The sequence below is a fragment of the Typopeltis vanoorti genome, chromosome 22 (assembly GCF_054136105.1).
Source record: "Typopeltis vanoorti isolate ZY-2024b chromosome 22, IOZ_Tvanoo_1.0, whole genome shotgun sequence".
In the NCBI taxonomy this organism is placed as follows: Eukaryota; Metazoa; Arthropoda; class Arachnida; order Uropygi; family Thelyphonidae; genus Typopeltis; species Typopeltis vanoorti.
The window spans coordinates 53137717-53153239 of record NC_143570.1 but is presented as its reverse complement, the minus strand read 5'-3'; the positions used below and the strand labels follow the sequence as shown (position 1 = coordinate 53153239).

General features: G+C 36.1%; 1 protein-coding gene across 8 annotated transcripts in view; it reads left to right on the top strand.

The window, feature by feature from the left end:
• LOC150094422 (tyrosine-protein phosphatase Lar-like) overlaps positions 1 to 15523 on the top strand; it is a 1380317-nt gene that overhangs the window by 1062859 nt on the left and 301935 nt on the right. For all 8 annotated transcript variants that reach the window (XM_090412197.1, XM_090412199.1, XM_090412204.1 and 5 more), the window contains one exon: positions 8001 to 8208. In XM_090412197.1, coding sequence (XP_090268323.1) covers positions 8001 to 8208 — 208 coding nt within the window. The remainder of the gene's footprint in view (positions 1 to 8000; positions 8209 to 15523) is intronic.

The window sequence follows — 15523 nt, the reverse complement described above, 5'->3', positions numbered from 1 at the left end:
GAGCTATAAAACATGCAAAAACTGTCCAGGAGATGAACTCACACGATCCATATTTATTCTTGTCCAGCAATTGCTGCTGCTCTACAGAAAATTAACAATAACCCAAGAGAAAAGCTCTACTTCATCAAAATTCACCAGATTGCCAAAGCAGTTCTACAGATCCACAGTCATATTTAGAAGCTCTTCAATGGACTCGGCAACAACAACATCAACATCTCTTGACACTGTGGAAGCAAGTCTATATTCAATACAACCCCAATAGAGGAGATGCAAGTCAGACATCCAACTATCACCCCATCGTCCTTATCTCAGTCTTCTTGTAAATTGGGGAAAAAATCAGTTACTGACTTCATCACAATCTAGAAGTCCACCAATTAATTAATAATCACCAATATGGAGAAGACTATTTCACTTCATAGTGGAACTCTTAATCGGCATTACCCACCTTTGGACACAAGGTGTGGGAAGGTTTGGAGAAACTGATATTTGCTCATGACATTTTCAGTATATTTAATTACATCTGACTTAGTTATACTTACCAAGCTCCCATCCTTGACAATTAAATCACCAGTTTCTTCTCCAGTGATCTGCTTTGTGTAATGGTGGATAGTTTTCTCTGTTTCTATTTCACTTACTAGTGCCATTGTGTTCCAGGTCACTGATTTTCTGAATGATTTTATTCATAGTTATGCTGATGAGGGTACATTCCATTCCTGTTATCCATTTGATAAACTACATAATGTCTAAACATTTTGAGCTTTTACTATTCTGCAGTACAATGTTATAAAACAGTTCTGTCTTATTTCTTGCAAGGACAGTCTCACTTCTGTTTCCCTTGCCTTAGATAATACTCAGATCTCTGTTTAAGATCAGAGTTCTCTTCTTCTTGGCCTGACTTACACTTTAGACTTTCCTAGTATAATCTATGATAATTATATTTTCTATGATAAGATAATAAGATGATGATATATATATATATATATATATATATATATATCATCATCATTATCAGCCATTGTTGATCCACTGCTGGATGAAAGCCTTTCCAAGATTACTCCAAAACTGTCTGTCCATTGCTCTCCTTTCCTATGTCACTCCTGCAAATCTAATGATATCATCAATCCACCGTGATTAAGGTCAGTCATGGTCGATTTTCTTTTCATGGAATCCAGTACAGTACTTCTTTCGTCCATTGTTGATCTTGTATTTGAGCTATATGCCCAGCCCATTGCCACTTCAGATTTGCAAAAAAAGGAACATATGGATAAGAAACCAACCAAAGTCTCTTCCTATGATGTCAGAGACTTTGGTTTGGTTTCTTATCCACATTTGTGATCCAGTCTTGTGATACCAAGCGTATTTATTTTTGTACTAAATTGTGTTATTCTTAATTTCTGAATTTCCTTTGCATTTAGTATCCATGTTTTACAGCCATATGTCAATATAGAAAGAATACACTGGTTAAAAACTTTTCTCTTCAGGCATAATGGTAATTGGCTTTTGAATATTGAATGTAATTTTCAAAATGCTTTCCACCCAAGCATTGTGCATCGTTTAATTTTGTTCATGATATTTTGTTCTATTGGTATCTGTTGTCCTAAGTATATGTAATGATCTACTTGCTTAATTTCCTCATTATTGATTTTTATTATTTCTGGTTGAACATAGCTATTGAACATAACTTGGGTTTTCTTTAGGTTTTTCTTTAGACCAGCTAGTTTCCTAGCAATTTCGAGTTCATGGATACGAGTGTGTAATTCATGCGCAGTTGAAGTAAAGATAACTATGTTCACCTGCAAAGCATAAACGGCTTAAATATCTTCAGTTTATCTTCAGACCTTTCCCTTCCCAATCAAGAAATCTGAATATTTCTTCTAGGCATGCTGTAAATAATTTTGGAGATATTGTGTCACCCTGTCTTATACCTGTCTGTATTTCCACAGTAGAGATGTTTCCATTGAAATGAATTGTGTATGCTGATTTGATAGTCCTGATGTATGGCTCCTCCACTTGTTGGTTTTGTATTGCTTTAAGTATTGCACAAGTTTTAGTGGATCAAAGGCTTTCTCCTAGTCAATAAAATCAAGATATAGTGGTAATTGATATTCATTACACCGTTCAATAATCTGCAGTACAACTTGAATATGGTTCATTGTACTAAAGCCCCTTTGAAAGCCTGCCTGTTCTTTCGGTTGTGCTAGGTCTAGAATTGTACAAATCCTATGAACTAAAACTTTTGTAAACCACTGATAGTAGACTGATAGGTCAGTAGTTTGTCAAGTCTTCTACCTCACCTTTTTTTATCTATCAGAATTAGAATAGCCTTCCTTCATGTTCTTGGTACATCACTTTTCTTCAGGCATTTTTATATATATTTTTATATGTGCCTGAAGAGGAGGGGAAATATATATATATATATATATGGGGGAGAGAATTTGCAGATATTTATGTGTTATGTGGAGAGATTGAGTACACAGCCAACACAAGAGCTACAATGCTAGGTATTATGAAAAGCTCAGGAGGCAGCTTGCATGCAGCTGTATCATGGAATGAAGAGCTAGGTGGAATGGAGATTATTGCTGCTTAGTTGCTATTCAACAACTATCCAGCAGAAGCAATGTCTAAATATTTCAAGGGTTAGAAGGCTTAATCAGGTAGGTGTGAAATGGATGAACAAAGATATTGTGCATGCAGTCTAGTAAGAAGACATTATCAATAAGGTGAATGGTAATAATCAGTTCATGAGAGTAGAAAGAACAGGCAAACAAGGTGACTTGGTTGCTAAGGGTATCAAAAGCACAGTATCAGCAACACTTATCAAATGAATCAAAAAATAAAAAATTACAAAGCTCATTCACTATGTAGCCAGGAGAAGAAAGAACAATTATGGAAAGAGGATACTGGTTTGTGAAACTCATAAAAGGATAACCACTGCATAAGATATATTTAAGATATATATTAAATGATAAGCTGATAAAAGTATTTCATACTCATGAATATCATGTGCAGGATTTGAGTGCAGCGGAAAGGGAAGAGGAGAACCTGACTGTGAGTGAACAAGAAGTATATGGGGAATTAAATAAACTTGATGTTAATAAGGCTGTGGGACTTGATTATATATTACCACATATTTTAAGAAAATGTGCCAGGGAGTTGAAATCTATCTTGGCATGTTTAATATGAGTCTTACATTGGCTCAAGTTCCAATGCAGTGGAAAGAAGGCAAGATTGTACCACTTCATAAGGGGAGGTGAAAAACTCATGCTTCAAATTATGAGTCGATCTATATGTCAGATGTTGTAGTTAAAGTGTTGGAGAGGTAAGTGAGGACCAAGATCCAAAATTGGATTAACGACACTAGCATTCTAAATTTAACTTGACAAGAAATCATATTCTAATTTAATTCTTTATCCAAAAGTATCTTCACAACTTGGCTACTTGTATATAAAGGCTGATGATTTCATATTGATTGCGTTGGTATCCCATAAAGCAAAGCGCATTTCCTTTCAGAACTGTATATTACTATGCATTATTGGAAAGATCACTACCCAGACCAGTTTTGATCTTTATTAAGGTCTCATTATTGAAAGTGAGATCTAGAAGTGATACCTAGATTGAACAAATGCAAAAATCATATATAAACAACAGATTACACAATAACCACAGTAATTAACTTTAATGAAATAAAAGTACAAATATTTCGTACTGAAAATAACAGTATATCATCATTGCATAGAAACAAGCAAATCAAAGAAATGGGAATGCAAGATACAACATACAACAATTGGTTAACCAATTAAAAACTGTTGCCACATGATAGAAATTAATATATTAATAAATAATGTCATTAAAACTATTTTTGATGCTTACATATAATGAGAATCTCTGAAACTTTTGGGATATACGAGTGTGGTCGGAAAAGTTCTCGTCCTAACAATTAAAAAACAAATTTATAATTTCATAATTATTTTTGTTTTTCAACATTATCTCCTTTACAATCAATACATTTATTCCAGCGATGCTCCAGTGTCATTATCCCGTCGCTGCAGTGTTTCTCAGTAAGATCTGCAAAATAATCCTCTATAGCTGCAATCACTTCTTGATTCGAAGAAACACGCTGAGGAAGAGTTTTAGTTTTGGGAAGAGATAGAAGTCAGAGGAAGTCAAATCTGGGGAATAGGACGGCTGTTCAAACAATTCATAGTGCAGATCCCTTAATTTTCCCATTGCCAAAACACCTTTGTGGGCAGGTGCATTGTCCCGATGAAAGATGATTTTTTTCTTCCGCAAACCAGGTCTTTTCTCACAAATTTTTTCATCTAGTCTGGTTAAAAGATCAGAATAATATTTCCCGGTTATTGTTTTACCCTTTTCAAGATAATTAATAAACAAAATGCCTTTAACATCCCAAAACATCGATGCCATGACCTTTCCTGCTGAGAACCGACTTGAATCCAAGCCTCATGCATAGTAATAAATCGATGCACAAAATCAGTTTTATTCTTGTTAAAATGCTCCAAGCACTGTTGATAGATTTTCATATGAGTGCATTTTTGATCTGCTGTGAGCTAGTGCAGCACCCATCTTTTGCAAAGCTTTTTCATATGCAATACGTTGTGCATCATGTGGAAGTGATAACTGAGAAAAGAAAAGTAGTTCTAATTCACCATCATGCAAAACCTATCCTACATTCTTTTGAAATGCCTGTGGTGGAGAACTTTTCAGACCATCCTCGTATATATATATATATATATATATATATATATATATATATATATATATATATGTATCCTATCCTTCTCATCTGTCTAGGATGGGTTGCGTCTCTTGCTAATGAGGTGTTACTGGCATATTAATGCAGCCTGTTTGCCACTCCTCTGCTGCATTCCCTAAGGGCAATATTCATGACTGTGTCCATGTGTGTTCATGGGACAGTTTGCCTGCTTGCAGGATGAAAAGATCCTGCTGTCCATGCCCAAGACTGGCTAACTTGGCTATGTCTAAGGAAGATTCTTAAGCTCCTCATGTCGTCGTCGGGAATCGAACCTAGGGCACTCCTTCCCCAGGCATATGGTTGCGAACGCATAGCCAGTAGGCTAACTGTGCAGACATATATATATATATATATAAGTAAAAAAAAGCTATATCATCTGATTATTAAAGCCATAAAGATATAGGGTGATCGAAATTAAAGTATTCCTGTTTAAGGCCTTGTGGAGCACTACCTGGTGATACAAGTGCTTCAAAACTTTGCAGGAATACGTTGTGCATCATGTGGAAGTGATAACTGAGAAAAGAAACGTAGTTCTAATTCACCATCGTACTGTATGATGTACCAAATGTAGATGTAATAATTTGTCTGTGTGTAAGAAGGAAAAAAGTGAAACAAGCATAAATAACACATTTTTATTCACTTCCATTATACATTCATTGGCTGTACTGTTCAGTGCTGCTCTTTCCAGTATGCCACAAACTGCATGCTTTTCCACAGCAGTGTGTTCAACGGCAGAATGCAGCTGGTCAGTACTGATGTTGCACACACTGCATTATGCAGCCTTTCAGAGCTGGAAAGTTTTTCGGGATGATCCCGATAAACTCTGTCTTTGAAAAAACCCTAGAGCCAGAAGTCACAAAGGGGTCAGATCAGGTGAACAAGGCAGCTGATCACTCTGACTTCCATGAAATGTTCTCAAAGAACCTGCTATACGGATCAATCGATGTGTGATTGATCCGTATAGCAATCGATGTTTGTAGCACAACAAAATTGTTTATCATATTGTAATACCTCTTGACACTAACTGAGCAGGTCATAGGATCCAACAGGTGAATGTCTTTAAAGAAGAATGGTCCAATGATAAATGAAGCTGTAAACTTGCATCAGACAATAATTTTAGGTGAATGCAAAGGAATTTGTTGGATTGCATTCAGGTTTTGTGTAGTCCATACCCAGCAATTGTGGACTACGCATTTTCATGGCTCCATTCAGGTGAAAGTGAGTCGCATCTCCTCACAAAATCATCCACAGCCATTCAGCATCCAACTCCACCCAAGCAAGGAATGTTAAAGCAGATGCCAGTCGACTTTCAAAGTCCTGTGGGTGTAACCCCTGTGTCAGGGTAATCTTAAATGGATAGAAATGCAGAATCTTCTGTAGAATTTTCCAGACAGTTATGTAAGGTGCATCCATGTGTCTTGATACAGCATGTGCACTGCAAGGACCAACACTAGTATGCATGGCCTGGTCCACAATGGTAGCAGCAACTTTATTCACTTGTTGTGAACTGATTGGTTTGCGACCTTTGCTAGGTCTAACTCCCAACAATCCCATTTCTTCAAAATGACTATCATTTGTTATAAAGCACATGGAGATAGTGGACCTTGTCAGTATATGTTCAGGCGAAGGAATTTGTGGAGTGCAGCAACAGCATTGCAATTATTTAGGTATTACAGCTTCATGAGCAATCATGTTGGGACATGGTTAGTGCCATTACTGTGGATGTTATTAGCAACCAGAATAAATGAAAGGAAAAAATCCCATGTCCAGCTTTTTAAACCCTCCTTGCACCTGCTGCATTTGATGTTTACAACATCCCTGGTGAATTTTGGAACTACTTTTTTTTTTTTCTAATTTTTTTTTCTTCCTCATGATTGCAATGTATTCCTGCAAAGTTTTGCAGCATTTGGATCACTAGATGGCACTCTGCAAGTACTTAAACAGGAATACTTTAATTTTGATTATCTGTATTTCACTTGTAAACTATGTTTGCCTACACTTGGATTAAGATTGAACAAATGTATAATTTCTTGCCAAGTTTAATTTAATTTCTAACCAAATTGAAAAACTTTCTATAACAGTAGCATTCTCTTTGATGAGCAGCCTGGGTTTGCTAAAGCAAGATCATATTTTAGTAATCTGCTTACTTATTACAATAAGATGACAGGTACATACACAGTGGTATACTTAAATTTTACAAAGGCTTTAGATATATTACCACATGGAACGAATTGTATTGCATAATAGATTTGTGTGCTGAATTGAAGATTGGCTGTCTGATAGGCATGAGGATGCTGTGTGTGGGAAGGGCAATATTCCATAATATGAAAGTCATTAGTGGTGTGGTTCAAGTGTCTGTTTAGGGCCATTGTTATTTAACCTGTATTTTAATGATACTAGTGAAGAGTTGAATCAAGACTTTGGACTAGTGTGCAAGTATTTGGTTATCTGGCTTTCAAAGGGTTGGAAAGAGATTCAGAAGTAGTTGATGATGGGGATTCTTGTCTCTGGAATGTTTATTATGAAAACAGGTTGAGTAAATGCAATTTTCTGAGTTAGGTGGATAGGAGGAGAAGAAGGTGGGATATGATAGAATCATATAAGTTAGTAAAGAGTTTTATCAGATTAACATTGAAGAGGTCTCTTCATAGAAAGGTGGGTGAATGGAGGAGAACAAGAGGTCATCTCTTAAAGCTGTATAAGGAAGGTGTGTGAACATGGGAAGCAAGTTTTTTGCATTGAGAGCAGTTAATAATTGGAATGCATTGCTTGAGAATGTGGTAACTGCAGCAAACGTGAATGTATATAAGGCATGGTAAGATGAGCTTTGTGTGCGTGAGACAGACTGACCTTGGATACTAAATCTTGGAATTTAGTATCCAAGGTCACTTGGATACTAAGACTGACTGACCTTGGAATAGGTCTGAAAATAACAATTTATTTTAAGATCCTTACAATGCAGAAGAGTGGTCCTGTTGTTATTATGCAATTATTAAACCATTAACCAGGTTTAATAATTGCATAAGAAATTAAATATGCGAACATTGAACATATATCAAATATGTAACTGGTTGATTTTAAATTTTATGAAATTGTTATTTTAAATCTAAATAAGCTATAGGTAGTTCAAATTAACTATATTCTCTCAGCTTTTATTAGTGAAAATGGAATTTATTTAGAATACATTTCTTATGAAATTGCTTTGATGTGATTCTCATATAATTAGTGGGCTGGATGAAAACACAGAATATGTTTTCCGAATACGTGCTTACACCAGTAAAGGACCTGGGCCATGGAGTAGCCGCATACCAGTACATACCCCTGGCGATGTTCCTCCAGCTCCCACCAGTGTTCAAGCTATGGCCACTTCTGAACAAACTGTTGAAGTTTGGTGGGATGAAGTACCATACTTTCTTGACATCCTTGGATATCAGGTGATTTGCATTATACTGCTGTTCTTTTTTTTTTTTTTTTTTTTCATATTTCATTGTATTCGAATTTTTTACCATGCAATCCATAGTAATGGTAGAAAATTAAAGATACTAAGAAATTATATATTGTGTTTGGTTTAATCATTTATCCAAGTGTAAGCAAACAAAGTTAGCACCTGAAGTATTTTCAGGACTGGGACAACTCATATATCGAAACTAATTACTTCACATCACTTGCCTTAGTATCCCATAATGCAAAGCACATATCCTTACAGACATGTATAATGCTATGCATTATGGGAAGGGTAACTACCCAGGCCAGTTTTGACCTTTACTGAGTAATATACCTAGAGTAGTTAGTATAGGGGGTGCAAGAGAGCCTGATAGTATTGGGAGAAAGAAAGACAGATAGATAGCATGAGAGATAGAGAAAAGGCCTCAGCTCTTTCATATCATTATATAGCCAAAGGCTGTCAGTTTTCCTTTTTCACCAATCTCATCTAGATGAACAACCAAAAGACCAGTTGAAACTAAAGCACGAAGATGACTAATACCCAGATGGTTAACTGCCTTAAGTTGGCCTTCTCTGCCTAGGATTGCTCTCCAGGCATCCTTGCAATTGACTATAAGACCACATTAATTAAGAGGATGGAGCTATTTAAAAAATCTCTCATAGCAAGAATAGACAGAATTTTATTTCCCCCTCGTGAATATTGCATAATGTGGGTACACCATCTAGTGATAAATTTGATATCTCCTAGAATGCTTCTTTGTAAATACAAAAATCGTCTGACTGAACAATAAAATTTCACAATACAATATTATATAGCATTTGAATATCATATTGCTGGTTTTCAAATTCATGTTTCTTTCTAACCTTCTGTAAATGGTATTTTAATTCATTAATTATAAAAATGGACTGGAGGAAAAGGGGAGATATGATAGAGACATACAAGTTAGTAAGGGGTTGTTATAGGATCCATGCTGGAGAGGTTCTACAGAAAATAGTGGGAGATCAGGGGAGAACCAAAGGTCATTCCTGGTTACTGTATACAGTTTTTTTTTGTGCAGAGTTGTGAATGATTTGGAATATCTTGCCTGAGTGTGGTGTCTGCAGAGAATTTGAGTGTGTTTGAAGCACAGTATGCTGAGCTGTGTGTATGATAAAAGGACCTCCTAGATGAGTCTGTGACTCCATGGGGTCTTGGGTAATAATAATAATAATAATAACAAAATCAGAATTCTCTTCCCATTGCTGACATGTGGTAGATATTGTAAAAAAACAACCTGTTCTGTTATAAGTAATGGAATGCCCAACACATTACATAATCTGTTCCAAATATGCAGGGCAAGAAGGCAACTGTGTGATCCTATCTGTGACATCTGTTTCCTTTCGGTAACAGATGTCACAGATAGGATCTCTGATGTTCAAGTATATCCATTTGATGGTATTGAATGGAAGGCAGCAATATGCAGTTCTCCAAGCAAGATCTCTTCTGTTAGGGAGCCTTGGAACTTCATCAAGTTATGAAACAAAAACATATTGTTCTCTGTACCCAACTGTGGAACTTCACAACGAAAGAGATTAAAGATTTCTTTATACCAAATTTTACTTTTTTTAATGGAAAGGGTGTCAATTCCAGAGTGTTTTAGCAGTCTTAGAGTTAACAGTGTGTGATCAGTGTGCAATATTTTATGGATTTCTTGTGTTAACGTGTCTATAATTCCTAATTATAATGTCACAAGTGTCTCTCAAGAGTAAAACTCATATCTGCAGTCTCTAGGTCTTTGGGCAAGTGTTTTACTTTTGACCCAGCTCTCAGATCCATAAGTTAAAATCAGTTTGAAATCTTGTATACAACTAATTTAGTGTTTTGGCTGATTTCTCTCTTATTCTATATAAATTTATTCAGTTGACTTCCTACCATACCAGCTTTGTTGATTCTGTTGTCTATTTCCATATTTAATTTACCATCTTCAATAAAAAATTGTGCCTAAGTAGCTGAAATGTTTTACAATGTTTCTGCCTATTTTCATTGTCTTTGTCTTTTTAATGCTGACCTTCATACCATATCTATTACAACAGTTATTCAATTTAATCAAGGAATCTTGCAGACTTGTAGTGGATTTATTTAGAAGTACAACATCATCCACATAAAGCAAAGACTGAGATTAACACCTCCAATTTTGATATCAGGTATAATATCACTTTCCTTCATAATGTGATCCATATAGATAATGAATAACAAAGGGGATAATGTACATCGTTGTCTGACATCAGATTTAACATTAACCATCTTCCTGTACTTCCTTCAATTCTAACTGCTGACTTACAACTCAAATAAAGACTAAGTATTGTTTGATACAATGCTCCATTTACACCATATAACTGTAGTGTATTGAATAGCTTCTCTCTTGACACCTTGTCATATGCCTTTTCCAGATCTACAAAATTTAAATATAGATCTTTGTAATGTTCTCATGATTTTTCAACTATTTGTCGTTAAGTGAAAATCTGATCCTTAGAGCCTCTATTTGGCCTGAATCTAGCTTGTTCTTCACCAAGCTTCTCTTCCACAATCCTTCTCAATCGTTTCTCAAGTATACTTGCATATATAATACCAGGAACACTCAGTACAGAAATACCTCTGTAATTCTCACATTCAGTTTTATTTCCCTTTTTATATATGGGTATTATGAGAGCTCTACTCCAATCATGTTGAATTCGTCCTTCTGTCCAGGCTTTCTGAACTATGCAGTGCAGCCACTGTAAAACTTTTTTACCTCCATACTTGATCATTTCTGGTCGAATATCATCTACTCCTGCTGCCTTTCCACATTTCGGGCTTTTGATGTTTTTTTTCTACTTGAAGTATGGATAAATATTCCTGATTGCTGCCTGGTCAGTGTTTTTTACCACTGTGCTCTCATCACTGCTTCTTTCATTTAGCAATTTTTCGAAGTAATTACTCCATACTTCAAGGATATCTTTTTCTACAGTTTTCATGTCATCTTTATCATCCCTGATTCCTTTTACAGCACTCTTTCCTCCATTTCTGAACTTCTTCAACAACCTCCAGAATATCTTGCCACCTTCTTTATATTTATTTTCTATATTCCTACCAAAGTCTTCACATGACTTTTGTTTAGCTAGTTTTACACAGTGTTTAGCTTTCTTACATTTGTCTCTATATTCTCTAAGAGCACAAGCTGACTTTTTTGCCAGGAACTTTTTATATGCTTTCTTCTTTTCCTTCACTGCCTCTTTAACTTCCTGTGTCCACCATGGAGTTCTGATTTTTCTATCCTTGTAGACAACCTCAGCACATGCCTCTCTGGCTGAATCAATCAATGTTTTCTTCAGGGCTTGCCACTGAATCTCCAAAGTTTCGTTCCTATTCTCAAACTCTTTCATTTTTTTCTTGAACGATGTTTGTGTATTTTAGTCTACAGTTCACATCTGAGAGCTGCTCAACTTTTATTTGCTTAAAAACTCTCTTACAAATTCTTCTTTTCAATATGAAATTCAATTTTACCTTCTCAAACTAAATGGTGATCACTTCTAATTTCAAATCCTCTGTACACTCCTGCACCAGGGATAAAACATCACTATCAACAATAACATATAATAAATTTAGTTTAATCCTTTATCCAAGTGTGAGCAAACAAAGTTTGCACCTGAAAATGTCTTCAGGACTGGGGTAAGGTAGTACAACACTGGGTAACTCGTAGTAAAAGTGGACCAAGCTAACATCACTCCTGTCTCAATATCTCTCATAATGCAAAACACATCTCCTTGCTGATATGTATAATGTTATGCATTAAGGGAAGGGCCACTACCCAGACTAGTTTCGACATTTATTGAGGGCTGTTCAGTGGGAGCAAGGCCCAGAAGTGATGATACCAGGCAGAAGCAATGCCGAGGTCATCTTTACCTGTAGGAGTTACCAAAAGATGTCCCACCTTTTTTATTAAATTACTCTGGATTTAGAGAAAGATGTTGAAAGTTTATTTTTCACTTCGTTAAGACTATAATAAATTTAGTTTAATCCTTTATCCAAGTGTGAGCAAACAAAGTTTGCGCCTGAAAATATCTTCAGGACTGGGGTAAGGTAGTACAACACGGGGCAACTCGTAGTGGACCAAGCTAACATCACTCCTATCTCAGTATCTCCCATAATGCAAAACACATCTCCTTGTGGATATGTATAATGTTATGCATTAAGGGAAGGGTCACTACCCAGACTAGTTTCTACCTTTATTGAGGTCTCTTCAGTGGGAGCCATCAGAAGTGGTGATACTAAGGCAGAAGCAATGGAGAAGTCATATTTACCTATACGAGTTGCCAAAAGGTGTACCATCTTATTATTAAATGCCTTAGTATCACCACTTCTGGGTCTGGTTCCCACTGAAGAGACCTCAATGAAGGTCGAAACTAGTCTGGGTAGTGGCCCTTCCTTTAATGCATAACATTATACATATCGGCAAGGAGGTGTGTTTTGTGTTATGGGAAATACTGAGATAGGAGTGATGTTAGCATGGTCCACCTTTGCTACGAGTTGCCTGGTGTTGTTATTACCTTACCCCAGTTCTGAAGATATTTTCAGGTGCAAACTTTGTTTGCTCACACTTGGATAAAGGATTAAACTAAATTTATTATAGTCTAACCAAGTGAAAAATAAACTTTCAACAACAATAACATAGTCAATGAGATTTTTCTTATTCCTTGCCTCTTCTCTCCATGTTAATTTGTGCACATTTTTATGTTTGAACATTGTGTTAGGAATAACCAGTCCACCATGTCCTGAGCAGAAATCCAACAGGTATTTGCCATTATTATTAGCTTTGCTCTTTTCTCCAAATTTTCCCAATATATTTTTGTATATCTGACAATCATTTCCTACTCTGCTATTTAGATCCCCAACAAGGACCAACTTTTCCTTTTTCATTGTGTCAGTTGCTTTCTCTAAAGCCTCAAAAAATTCCTGTACTTAGTAGAACCTTCTGTTCTACTATGGTAAAATAAGGACTACAGGCACAAATAAGTCTCATTGTCCAGTTCCCCATTCTGATATTTACCCACATCACTCTACTTGAAATCGCCTGCCATTCAAGAAGATTAGCCTCGCATTTAGTCATTGTCATGATTGTCATTGCTTGAATATACCATTTTGTATTTATTGCTCGGAAAGATCTCACCAGTTTTTGCCTTTTTTGTTTCACCCCTATTATGTCGATCTGGTACTTATCCAATTCCTCAGCTAGCTCCATTTCTTTGCCATTCAGGCTTCTTATGTTGATAGTATCAATCTTGAACTCTAGTGATGTTGAGTTCGGGTTTGTTTTCAGATTTGTTCCAGTAGCTGACTTTTCACTGTTCGCCCTGGTTCCCTGGCAAAAAACAGGACCCTTTTACCCAGGCTACTCCCCAGCCATCGAGAAATTCTGTCATGTTGTACCATCATTTTCTGTTTTGGTTTAAGCCAATAAGAATATAATTTGATTGGCTTAATCCCAAATTTCCAGCCCATCCTCATTCATTCAGTATCCAGGTAGATACCTAACAGGGTGCACCACGAGAAGGTAAGAATTGGCCATTAGGTCAGAAGCCCTGGTCGGTTCTTTACATTCCTTTAAATGCTATGTGAAAGTCTCCTCTCAGTTATATGGCTTTGACCCTTAAGCACCCTTATATACTTGGTTTAAGCCTTTATCCAAGAGTAAGCTTCCATATACGTCATTAACTTCTGTATGTGAGTTGCTCCAGTCCTGAAAATACTTCAGGCACAAACTTTATTTGCTTACACTTTGATAATGGATTAAACCAAGTATATAATTTCTTGTTATCTTTAATTTATATCATTACCATGGACTGTATGGTAATACAGTTCGTGATAATAGTATAACCAAGTGGAAAAACTTCCAACAACTATCTCTAATCCAGAGTATTTTAATAATAAGTCATATTTGAAAATATGACTTTTGCATTACTTCAACCTTAGTATCACCTGTGGTTCTGGCTCCCACTGATGAGACCTTAATAAAGGTCAAAAAAGGTCAGTTTGAGTAGTGACTCTTACCGTAATGCATAGCATTATACATGTTCACAAGGGTATGTGCTTTGCATTATGGGATATTAAGGCAAGTAATGTGAAGTCATTAACTTCTATTTACGAGTTGCACCAGTCCTGAAAAAACTTCAGGTTCAAACTTTGTTTACTTACACTTGCATAAAGAATTAAATCAAGTATATAATTTCTTGGTATCTTAATTTATAATATAACCAAGTGGAAAAACATCCAACAACATGGTAATGGTAGTAAGATCTACTACTTTGCAAGTTGCCTCAATGTGATACATGGATAATGTAGCTTTTCTTCATAAAGGTTGATTTGAAGATGAGAGACCGGTTTTGAGTGGACAGATCGAAAGATCTTAAAGTGCAACAAAATCAGTAAAATAAGCAAGGAAGGTCATAGCGGAAAGAGAGATGGTATATATCAAGTGCGAATAGAGTGGAATTGGTCATGTTTGAGGTTGTTAGGAATTGTAGGGGATAAAGTACCGAGACGAATAATGTGTTCAATATAATTGCTTATGGGTTCTCAAACAAGTTATCTTTAATGATTACCAATATCAGAAGTATTTAATAATGCAGAGTATTAGAAATAATAATTTGTACATTGGGTGAATTAGTACTGCCAGGTGTTATTGGCATATATAGAATTGATAAACCAAGGATTTTTTAATAGCAGATGTAGAAATAGTAGGATGCAGAACTTCCAGAAATGGTAGCAAGGACAAGAGAGGAAGCAGGGAATACTGTTAATGTGCAAAGGAATTATATTGACTTTGTTTTAAAGTGCATACAACTTTAAGGCGAAGCAGGTACATGAGGACATTATATATGCTGTGATTATTATTGTTATTATTATTTGACAACTCCAGGGAGTTCAAAGACTAATTGAGGGAGGGCATCTGCTCTACAACTCTGTCTCCACCACTCAATCCACCACTACCACCACCTACTGATGACCACCACTACTATTTCCACAAACAATCACAAACAACCATGCCCATGGCAGGATTCGAACCTGCAGCTCTTTGGCTGGAGAGAGAACTTTCTCTAACCACTCGACCAGCCAGGCTGGCTGGCAGTGGTTAGAGAAAGATTGAGCAAGATTTGGAAAATTGTTATCTGCTCATCCGTCACATGCGAGGATTTTTGGTTGACAGGTTAGAAATAAAAACATAAGAGGAGATTGTTTAATTGCCAGTTTTTCTTAAGAAAAACTTGAGTCATAATGGAGTATGACCC